Source organism: Emys orbicularis, chromosome 10 (assembly GCF_028017835.1).
Source record: "Emys orbicularis isolate rEmyOrb1 chromosome 10, rEmyOrb1.hap1, whole genome shotgun sequence".
NCBI classification, from domain to species: domain Eukaryota; kingdom Metazoa; phylum Chordata; order Testudines; family Emydidae; genus Emys; species Emys orbicularis.
In genome coordinates this window covers 24,258,005-24,270,363 of record NC_088692.1, presented here as the reverse complement: position 1 = coordinate 24,270,363, position 12,359 = coordinate 24,258,005, and the positions used below count along the sequence as shown (strand labels likewise).

General features: G+C 37.8%; 1 protein-coding gene across 1 annotated transcript in view; it reads left to right on the top strand.

Moving 5' to 3' along the window:
- The window catches only part of ATF7IP2 (activating transcription factor 7 interacting protein 2), a 69,693-nt gene that overhangs the window by 25,292 nt on the left and 32,042 nt on the right, over positions 1–12,359 (top strand). The window contains exons 2-4 of the mRNA XM_065412576.1: positions 2,581–2,691; positions 4,486–5,398; positions 9,275–9,408. Of these exons, the coding sequence (XP_065268648.1) occupies positions 4,495–5,398; positions 9,275–9,408 (1,038 nt within the window). The 5' untranslated portion in view covers positions 2,581–2,691; positions 4,486–4,494. The remainder of the gene's footprint in view (positions 1–2,580; positions 2,692–4,485; positions 5,399–9,274; positions 9,409–12,359) is intronic.

Here is a 12,359-nt window from a genome sequence, read left to right as displayed (position 1 = left end):
CTTGGGAATGGCGGAGGATAAGTGAGTTATAAAGGGAAGGGATCTCAATTTAAACCAGAAATGACTAAAATACATCTTTGACTGGATCTATGAATAAATCTATGACTGGGTTTGGACAGTACTTGCTTTTTAGGCAAAACCATGAATGATGCAATCTGAAGCTGGTATTGCGTCATACATGATATGAATTGCATCATGTTATTCCTAGAAGTCATGGATGATGCAATCATAACGAAGCTTACATCACTCTGCTGAACAAATTGCCCTATATCAGCTCTAGAAATCATACAGTGTCGTGCTCTCTTATTTGTCAGTGTTTGATTTTGCAAAGGGACACATTTCTGTTTAGCCAAAGTGAGCAGAGATGCCTCGTACTTGTGTGAACAGTGCAGATAACTTCTGCTATGTTTGTGGTGAAGTGACTTTTGCATCACAAAAGCGCAGTATAACCACTATGGTTAAGAAAGCCTATCACCTTACTTTTGGCTGCAAAATTGGAGATCAGGACAAGAGGTGGGCCCCACACATATGCTGCAACACTTGTGCAACAAATCTTCACCAGTGGTTGAACAGGAAAAGGAAATCTATGCCTTTTGCAGTGCCAATGATTTGGAGAGAGCCAACAGATCGTACCAGCAATTGTTACTTCTGCATGGTGCCTCCAGTTGGGAAAGGTGTGTCAAAGAAGAAAAAGTGGACTGTGCATTATCCAAACATTCCATCAGCTATACGCCCAGTACCCCACGGAGAAGGACTGCCGGTTCCTGATGCATCAGAATCATTCTCACTTGAGTCAGACGAGGAAGAGGATGAAACTTCTGGTCCTGAACCATCAATGTCACAGGACCCACATTTTCTCCCATCCTCCTCCTCTGAACCACACCTCATACCACAAGGTGAACTGAATGACCTCGTCAGGGATTTGGAACTAGCCAAGAGTAAGGCAGAGCTGTTGGGCTCCAGACTACAGCAGTGGAATCTCCTGGCAGGTGATGTTAGGGTTTCCATGTTCCGTGAGCGTCAAAAGGATCTTGTCCCATTCTTCTTCATGGAAGGTGATCTTGTAGCCTGCAACAACATCGATGGTGTGATGGCAGCCCTCAATATCGTTCATGATCCAGATGAGTGGAGACTGTTCATTGATTCATCAAAGACGAGTCTTAAAGCTGTTTTGCTGCATGATGGCAATGTTTTGCCATCAATTCCAGTTGGTCATGCAGTCCATATGAAGGAAACCTATGACAACATGAAACAACTTTTGAGGTGCATAAACGATGACCAACATCAGTGGCAGCTTTGTGGCGATTTGAAGGTTGTTGCTCTCTTGCTTGGTCTGCAGACTGGATACACAAAGTACTGCTGTTTTCTCTGCGAATGGGATAGTCGTGCAAGAGATTCCCACTACATCAAGAAAGATTGGCCACTCCGACAGTCATTGGAGCCTGGGAGGAAAAGTGTTCAGCATCCACCACTTGTTGAATCAAGGAAGATTTTGTTACCACCCTTACACATCAAGCTGGCTCTGATGAAGAACTTTGTCAAGGCCATTGACAAAACACAAGCAGCTTTCAAGTACCTCCGTGGAAAATTTCCAAGGTTAAGTGAAGCTAAGATAAAGGAAGGTGTCTTTGTTGGTCCTCAGATTCGTGAACTTCTTCGAGATGATGCATTTGACCATGCACTGCGTGGCAAGGAAAAGACGGCATGGAAAGCCTTCCAGTTAGTGGCAATAAATTTTCTCGGAAACAACAAGGCAGACAACTACAGGTTGTTGGTGGAAAACCTCCTCAAGGCATACAAAAGCCTTGGTTGCAACATGTCACTAAAGATACATTTTTTGCACTCTCATCTAGATTTTTTTCCACCGAACTGCGGAACAGTGAGCGACGAGCACGGCGAGCGATTTCACCAGGACATTGCAACAATGGAGAAATGCTATCAGGGCAAATGGAGCCCATCAATGCTTGCAGACTATATTGCTGGACAGTGACAAGAGATGCTCCATTTAATGAATACAAGAGACAAGCCAAGAAGCGCCGAGTAGACACTGAATAGGACTAAACTATGTACATAATAGTTTTTTGCCTTTTGTTTCATAATAAATTTTATTTATATAACCCTTTTGCTGATTTTTAAAGTGTTACATAAACAGGACAGGTGAAATATTATCATGTAAAGCAACCATAAACACATGAAAAGACCTAGGTTTACAATTTATGATTAAAACTCTACTATCTACACAATATACATAGACATAAAATGTAAAATCTTAAATATCTTAGAAACAGTAGCCAATCAGTTGTTTTAATTGTCATATTTGAATTCAGCACATCAAAATACATAATAAATAGCACATTTTATCTCTGAAGCAGACGACTTCTCAAAAATTGTAGACCAGTGTAACAACCAGGCAGCATCAGAGTCAAACAGTCATTGGCTGCATGCTCAGTTCTATACATCTTGGAAAAGTATATCTTTGTTATTTGCTGACTAACAATTGTTTAATAAACTCAGTTAAGCTGAGTTATCTGAGGTCTCTTTAATTACTAAGTAAATTTTTTTTTTTTTTTTTTTTTACAGATTTAAAATCTATTGATCTTTGATAACATGATCAACGTCATGACTGCTGTCACTGTCCTCTACCTCCAGTAGTGGCTGTTTCTCTTTGGTCTGAAATACACTTGCAGATTGGTCAGTGAGAGTGCTGCATTGCTTTTTGTACCAAAAATAATCACTGTATCACAGAGCAGACTGGCTTTTTTTTCTTTTCTTTTTTTTTCTTTTTTTTCCCCTCAAGCCACAATTATTGTACTGGTGTATGGATCTAAACCTCTAGTGCCTTAATTCTTTTCTTGGTAGTGTTTGGCACATGTAATCAATCCATAACTCTGGATTTTTCCCAGTCTGCTGTAGACCAACAGAATAGGGACAATGGAATTGGGCTCAGTATGACTCTAAACTTCACTCCATATTATGATCAAGATCATCTCAGCCTGTGGTCTAAGTAGCTAATTGTTAATTTTCAGCAGACTTGGCTAGCATGTTTTCAGTGACATGAAGAAAAGTGGATGTTGGTGATAAGGTGTGTGTCATCAGCATAGGACTTTTTAGGTTTGGAGGCAGGTATTGCCTTATTGGTTGCATAGGACAGGGAAACTGAGCTTTTCTTTTAACGTGGGGACTGCTATGTTTTGTAGCTGCTCTGTATAACAAAAGTCAATTACTGACTTTGTACACATTTGTTGTGGGAGGTCTGAGAACTTTTTTCCCAACCAAAAATCATAGAAGAAATGAGTAGGCTCTTAGGATCAATTTCTAAAAACTTTTATTCTGAAAACAGAGTACATAATTTATGATTTTGAAAATGTTTAAAGATATTGATTTAAACCTGGGTTTGAAGTAAGTGTGTGTGTGTGTGTGCGTGTGTGTGTAATATAACAAATTATGTACTCTGTTTTCAGAATAAAAGTTTTTAGAAATTGATCCTAAGAGCCTACTCATTTCTTCTATGATTCTATATGTATGTGTTTTTTTCCCTTTCCAATCATAGGAGAAAAGTAGTTATTTTAAAGGATTTTTAGGTTTGTATGCAAGCGAGTGTGATGAAGGAAAGAGTGAAAAACTTATTGAAGGAAAGTGAATATAAGAAATTAGTTGTTTCATTCATAAAATGAAATGACACCTGTGGTGGCTGTAATCTGTGGAATTGAAATCCATTGTCTAGAAAAGTCATATTCCCATGAAATTCTGTGTCTCAAGCTCACGAGGCTCACAGTTTCATTGCTCCAGGGAAATGTAGCTGTCCTGGGAGGTCCATAGTCATGGAGGGAGAAGTGATATTTTGGATAGCTAGGGCCAATTTTGTGGATGGGTTTGAATATCGGGTCAGAGACTTTGAACTAGACTATATTCTGTGGGCAGCCAGTTTAGAGATTGAAGCATAGGAGCTTGTTCAGAGAGGTCTGTGTTGGAGGGCATGTACCAAGTATTTAAGCCTGGAGGTTCTGACTATATGGATCAACATAGCCATGGCTGCATCCAGAAGGATGGGATAAAAATTCCCAACCACTTACAGATGGAAGGAAATACACTTTGCCAACGCTGCTGTTTGGACATCCAGTAGCATTGAAGAGTACAAAAGAAATCCTAGCTTATGGACTGATTTAAAAATCTGGGGGCAGATGGCCTTCATAATGGGGGATATTGCAGAGAGTCCCGTTCTTCAAAGTACTTCTGTTTTCCTACTAGCATCACTATGGACTTACCTGGGTTTAAGTATAGCCTGCTGCTTTTCATCCAGCTTCTCATTTCACTTACATGTTGAAAAAGCTGTGAGGTAGTTCCTTTGTGCCAAATATGAACAGTACTGTAGAGGTGGCTATTGTGCTTACTGCTGGAACTGCCAGAAGTCTTCCAGTGGCTTCAGGTTGACATTGGATAGAGGATTGATTCTTGTTTTTAATTTTTTTTTTTTCTTATTTTAAGGCATGAAAGATGGAGAGTTCAAATACAATCATCCACAAGCCTTTGAGAGCAAGAAAAACAATGACTCCAAGTAGTCGAAAACAAGTGGAAATGCTGAGTAAAACAAAGAATATTTCAGGACAAGGAAAGATTCTAAACGGCTTGCATACTGAGGATCACCATGTTCAGTTAAATACGGTGGACATAAACTGCAGAAGTAATGATTCTGTAAAAGGAAGCTCACTAACTGAATCAAAAACAGATACGTTCCCTGAAAAAAGTGAAATGTTACCTCAAAAATTAACAGCCTCAATACAGGGGTTCAGTGTTAACTCAAAAGTAAATGAAGAAGTAAAACAATGTTCTCATGACAAAAATTTTGATCAAAACTGTCAAGAAGAATCCCAAGAGCCTCCCCACGAGAAATCTTGTAACAAAAACTCTGATGCAAAACAGTTTCTAAATGCTGGGTGTTTACAAGATATACTGCATAAATGGTATGAAAATGAACTAAATACACCATCCTCCAAGCCAGTTGAAGTGCATTTGTATTCAAAACCAAATAACCTACCTGTTGACCAGTTAAAAGAGAATGCTTGTTTAAACGATCCAGTTAACAGTGATTCTGGGGATGAAAAAAGAACTAACAAGATTATTCCTATTTTAGAAAAGATAGACACAACAACAGAAATAAATAGTGCAATAGAAGAGGTTATTCCCATATTAAAAAAGGTAGACGTGATATCTGATTCAAATGATGTGAAGCACAAATATAACCTTACTAATTCAGTTACCCCCACACTGCCTGGGACAGATAGAACAGCTGATGGTTCGGAGAGTAAAACTTCTTATGGAAATGGTAGTCCAAATATTTCACCAGATGTGGAAGCTGCTGTTTTGCTGCAGGATACATCGCCTGGATATAGTATTGGTGGTAAGCACTCTCTTCTTCTAATGATTTATAAATTTGACTGTTTCCAAGATAACTTCTTAAATTTTAGCTTTTAAATTTACAGAAATCTTGTTATAAAAACTCTTTAGGTCATGGGTGTGGGTGTGTGTTTGAACAAACACACATTCTCTCTTCTTTCACCATTCTTGGTGCTGTTTTAGTCTGTCTGACCTGCCAGTGTGCAGTGCTGAAGCATCTTGGATAGATTAAGCACTACTAGTCCAGATGCAGCATTTCCACTTTCTCTGCTTCATTGAAGTGTTCATACACTGTGTTGAAACAGGAGGAGAAATGTAACAGATTTAGGATATGCAGTCGAGGAAGGAGATTGGGTTTCTCCTCTCTTCCACCCCCCTCTTCCCAAACCAAAGAGTGAATTAAGTAATGAAAAGTGGAAGGCGGGAATAAATGGAAAAAGAAATATAAGATAGATAATGGTGAGAAGGAATGGAACTGAATGGTTACTGAAAACTGAGAATAGAAAACAAGAGACACAGGAAAATGAGCAAGTCCATTCTGAAGCGGTTATTCTAGGCGGTCTAATATAGGACAGGTAATTGTTTGAGAAAAGCAGGCTCAGGCATCAATAAGTGGAAGGAAAAAACAATGCAATGAGGTTGGCCTGCCCTATCCAAGGTGAATACACTGGGCTGAGGGGAAAAGAATGAAACAAAGGCGAAGAGGAGGATGTATCAAAATGTTACGATGTTTTTTCTTAAGTAAATCATCCAACTGGTATGTTCTCAACTGTTAGGTGATCTTGCCTAATCAACTTCATAGGCACCTCTTTTCTTTATTTCTTTTTTGTTTTAAACCTTTGCAGGCTGCACGTTGCCTCTCGTGACCAAACAGTTTTATTATATCATTTCCAGTTCACTCTGTCTACTTAGGCCTGGCCTATACTGTGAAATGTTACCATGTCTGAACATGTTTAACAACCATGTTAGCTGACATGATGCTGAACACACAGACTAGGATAAATGGTGTTGAAGTATTGTCAACTAATTGTGACTAAACCCTGATTGTGTTAGGGTGCCCTATGCAGAATTTTTGAATAAAGAAGCCTAATAAACTGTTGGCTTTGGTGCTTGGATCTCTGGGGCTTGTATGGAATAGGTAACTGTGATGGAATTCCTAGAACTGCTTAACTGTTATTTCACAACTATAATGACTACTAATGACTGTGCTCAAGATTCCCTCAGGCCTATGGCGATCAATATTAAATCCTTTATCATTGTCCACTGAATATGTTTATGTGATCCTTATTTGGAAATTTTTCAGGTGAAACTAAAGCCACCTCCACAAGTGTCACTTCAACATTTTTTTATTTTATTTTATTTTATTTTTGTAACCAGTTAAGAGGACAGTTAGGGGCATTGTCCTCTTAACTGGTTACAAATAACATGGTTTAGTTTTGTATTCACATAGCAACTTTTCTGTCATCACAGTCTTGTTTGTACATCTGCATCTAGCCCACTGCTTTGCCATGTTCGCATGGGTGCTTTCGGGGGAAAATTTGGGGATTTGTCTGATAGTGCTTCAGCAATTGTAAGGTGGTTGGAGGACACCTACACAGAGCAGAATTAATAACCTATTGGGCAGTATGCTCTATAATGTACTAAACAAACAGCTGGGAGGATGAGGTAACTCGTCCGGTCCACAAACATGGTTAGAGAGTCTTGTTTACGCTGGGGAAAAGAAAAATAGAGCGTTATAGATTGTTATAACCCACTAACAACCTCCCCATCTCCTTCCCATCTTCCCCCCCCCCCATTTCCTCCCTATGACTGAAGGGGTGTTAATGGACCACTTCACCTTGAATGGTCCCTTGAAATATGTGTTTACTACTTACACTAAACAATCTGTTCCATCTTGTATTTAGCTGTGTAATGTTTCCTAGATCTGAAGAAGAGCTATGTGTAAGCTCGAAAGCTTGTCTCTGTCACCATCAAAAGTTGGTCCAATAAAAAGATATTGCCTCATCCATCTTGTCTCCCTAATATTCTGGGACCAACATGGCTACAACAGCACTGCATACAATTCTTACCTCATAGTCAAGGTTCAGAATAGCACCAATAAAACTGACCAGACTCTGGTTAAATTTTAGCTTCAGCTTGGGAAAACCTGGGCAGTCTCTGCAGACTCAGGAAACCTGTACTGTGTTATGTCACATTAGGAACGTTATGTTTCAGGTCAGATTAGAGGATCAAATGGTTCCTTCTGGGCTTAAAATGTATGAAAATAGAAAAATGGGTGTCTTTGTTTTTTCACAAGGACATTGCCAACTTAATCACAATTCTATCTGTACCCTTTCCCCCACCGCCCCCGATTAGAAGGAACATTTAATATAGCTGTAACTGAAAGTTCAGAGGAACAAACCAGAAGATTTTTTTTTTTTTTTAGTTTGGTTATTTGACATCACTTTGTGTTTCATCATTTTCCCTGTTTCCCATGTCTAGTAAGTCAGTTTCCCCTTTTGTTTGTGGGCCTCTCCCACGCTAAAAGGGAAGCGCTCAACACTTGCTAGAATTCACTTATTAAAATTCTCTCTCCAAGTGTTCTGGTATAAAGTCTAGGAGTAGCTGCTGAACAAATGACAGTATGTTAATTATAGCACTCAGGAGAAAAAATTGCCAGGGGGGAAAAAACTTTATTTTTAGCATTATTAGGTGAGATGGGATCTGAGAGACAGAAAATGTTTTGAGTTTATCCAGGGAGATGGAAAGAAACAGGAAAATCAGGAAAAAATGTTGACTTTTTTAATATTGTCCTTAAAAGATGGAGCTGCTGTCTATGATCTAAATTTGAAATGTATATTTCCCAACTCCACTCAACATTTCCAGGAGGATTGTCTCCAAAACCCAGAATCTGTATAGCTTGAGAGTAAAAATATAATAAAGGTCAGGCTGAGATAGAGGCTCCCTTTGGTTATCTTGAAACTAAAAAAAGAGGGGCCATTATAATTCCACAAAGCGAAGATAGGAGACGTTCAATGGAAATTCCAAGGCATCTGAAGCAAATTCTACATTTATTTACACCATGTGCAATCTCATAAATCAGTGGAGAATTGATCCCTTCTCTCAAAGACCCACCTCTAAATTCTAGGTAATGAAAGAAGAGACTCTCATAAGTCTCGACTACTCTACTCACTGAAACTCTTCAGAATTCCTCCCTCCCTCCCTCCCCCCACACCTCATTTCTTAATTAATCTGGCTTGGAGAAGCAAGTGAGTTCTTTACTTAAAAAATGTAGGGAGGTCCAGTGGCTGTTGTGGAGGAGAATCATCTGTCTGAGAAGTAGAGATAGTATAGTTGATAACAGGCTGTCTGTCACTTATCTAGGGTAATGCAGGGGAAAAGAGCCTTTGGTCACCTGAAGTGGCCCTTCATCTACCTTTTTTCTATGGCAATAGGAGCAGCATATTCTTCTCTCTTAATTGTTTGTCTCTAGGGAGTAGCAGACGGCATGTTATCACTACTGGGGAAAGGGAGATGTAGCCAGCTCATGGCAGTTGTCCCAGTGCAAGGCATCCTGAGAATTAAAAATGATCTTAGCACTTGGCTATGGAAAAGTGTCTGGCTGGCACCCTGTCAGTGACCTTGCCTTTTCCATTTTACTTGGGCTCATGGTTTCCCCCTCACTCCCATAAAAAAGTAGTAAGATTCTTCTTCCCACTCAATGCCAAGACCAAACTATGGTGTAATGTAATTAAGGAATAGAACCACATTTACAAATTTAACCTCTGCTTTGAATGGTACTGTACTTTACCAAGGCATTAATTATAAGTTTGTTTCTTCACATAGCAGTGTTAAGAAAATTAATTTGTGAGGTAAATGTTTGTCATTTTTTTTCTCTAAGACAATGTTCAAAGGAAGAGGGTATGTTCAGAAAGCAAGGAAGACAGTCACTGTAAACGCTTCAAAACTGCTGATGAAAACAAAAAAGAGAATATTTGTACAGTGCCAGAAAAAGAGGAAAAAATGTTGGGAAAGGTAACTTGCTTTATTTTATATGCTTAAAGCTGAAATCTTTCATGCATTAAATGTTTTAGTTATTGTCCTGTTGAAAGTAGTTTTTTATGTTAACTTCAGTATAATTGTCAGCTGTGCTGAACTACTTAAGCCAAATTTTATGGATGTGAATAATTGTCTTTCTAGACAGAATTCAGATTGGTTTGAGGAAACTTAAGAACTTTAGTAATTCTAAATTGGTTCCTCCATTAGTCTGGAAATTTGAAAATTATTCCTTGCCATATAAAGACAAATAAAATTGATTACTTTATAAATACACCCAATTTTTGCACGTCTTAGAAGATAAAGTAACATTCATTTAAACTCAGTGTTTACTCAACTTCTTCTTGAGTAAACCGAGAACACTTCAGATAGTGTGTTTCATTTTTCACTTGCTAAAATAGCTTAGACAAATTGGCACAGTCCTATCTTCCAGAAGATAAAAATTGTGGTCAGAATTGATCAGAGCTGTGACTTCATTCCCATTAGAGTTGCTAACTGAAAGTTTCATCTGAGTTGTTTCATTCCTGTTTTAGTTGAATGTGTCCGTGTTAGCTGCTAGGTTTTGGTGAGCTAGAGATTTAAAGCATAGAACCTCGGATATATTAAGTTGCTCACTTTGAACTCTTGTAGACTCCCACCAAGAAAAAGTCATCTCTTGAATTTAAGTGGCTCAGACAGAACATGATAGGCCATTTATTTATTTAGTTATTTATTTATGGATTTAGACAATTAAATACCCAGAGTGAAATCATGGTTCTATCGAAGTCAGTGGTAAAATTCCCATTGACTTCAGTGATGCCAAGATTTCACCCCAATTCTTATTTTAGACTTTCACCTGACACTTTCAGTTTCATGAAATTCAAAGAAAACAGATAAAAATCATAAACTGTGGTTTGAACTCCAGCTATTTTCATGTGTTGTCCTGTTTCAAATACCATACGATTTCGGGACACAATCTTACATCATTGAAGTTAATTGGAACCTGCCGTTGGTTTCAATGGAAACGGGATAATGTTCTCTTCCTGCTAGAGAAACAGTTAGACCTTTACATGTGAAAATATGACCTCAAATGGTTGTGTTCTGCCTCTCTGCTGACTGGGAGTAGCTGAACTCTTCTCAGGAATGGTACAGAACACACAAAAGAAAAATAGAGACTGCCTGAGATTTTTGGGTATGAACCTGAGAATAGAGAGAATATGAATGAAAATGTTGTTGGTTTTTACGAATTAATTTGTGAAAGCAACAAAGCTGTGGCTGGAAAACTGACTGAGGAGCACTTTGCCTTGCTAGTGTGATGTAACATAATGGTGAAAGCAAGGAAAGCTGCTTCTAATGGCAAAAGCTTGAAAACCTTGAACTTTCTGTAACATTTGTTTCCCCACATAACTAAACGACATGAGACATAGCTGGTGGAATTCTCGTTTCTAACTGTTATAATCAGGGTGGATAAAAATCAATGATTTAAAAAAAAAATCCGATTTTTTTATTTAAATAGTTTTTTTTCCCCCCCTCAAAAAGCATTTTATCAAAAAAATCCGATCTAAAGATAGTTTTAATTAAGATACATTATAGCTCAAAGATATCTCATCATGGTATGAGACAATATATTATAAATTCTAATTCTATAGTATGAGACAATATATTCATGTAATGTTTAAGAAAAGTTTTGTAAATGAGTTCCAATAGTTCATGGATTAGGGACCCAATCTTATGGAGTTCCACAGGCTTCTGTATAAATTATTTAGGTTAATCTTTCTATCTACCCAATGGAACTCAGTGCTCAGTCTAGAAGATACCATCAGAGATGCTTAGTTTTGCAGTTTTCAAACTGTGAATTTGTGTCTCCAGAGGTAACATGCTTGTTAGCAGCAAAAATATTTTTAAATAAATAAATAATATATAGAAGTGAGAAATAACAGACTTCAACTCTATTGTCCCTCTGCAAATTTGTGTACACAGTCAGTCGCTTACCCCTCTCTAAAAGTGCAAAGTTTCAAAAAGTTCAATGAATAGAAGATTATTGGGATTGGAATAGATGTGGACAAGGAGAAGAAGTCTTGAGATAAATGTGAGAAGTGAGGGACATATGCTTGTTTTGTTAAAATATTATATGTTTGCTATTGAAGAAAAAAATCCAGAATACTTAACGTTGTTGTTTTAGTTAAATAAAACAATTTAAATGTCTGTCTGGTGATGTTCTCCTCCTAATGCAACATGGCAAGAAAATCCTCCAAATATTAATGATTAACCTGTTGAATTGGAGATAATTCACCTCCCAATGACTTCATAAATATCTGCTTCAATTTCAAAATAAATCACTATTTAAAAATGTATAGTGTGTACCTTCTAAAAATGAAACCTACATATATCTCTGAGTTGTGAAGAATGTATTAAGGTTATAACAACCAACAAGAATGCAGTTTTATGTAGAAACCATGATTAAATTGAGACTTCCCGACTAGTGATTTAAATCAATTTGATTTAAATCAAATCCACTCTGGTTATAATCATAACTGGAAAATGAAAATGCAAAGATACCTTATTGCTTATGACACTGCATATTAAGCTTTGAAATCTGAAACTGAAAAGGCTTCCAAGAAACTATACTTCCTGTCTGAATCTAGTGAATTGATCAAAACATTCTAAACCACCTATGTTTGACACTACTTAAAATGGACTCAGCTGAAAGCGAAGTGGTTACAAAACAAATTGTCTGCTTGATGCTGTACACAGGTCTGCTGGAAGATGAAATACAGTGTAATGACAGTTACTTTCTGCATGACAAGGCAGTGTCTGAGACATGTCACCACCTGGTACCGAGCCTTAACTCCAAATCCTTAAGAACATAATTTACATTACAGATACAGAACTTCTTAAATATTATCTGCACATACATTTTGGAAAGATTATGATGACTAATGGGCTATTGG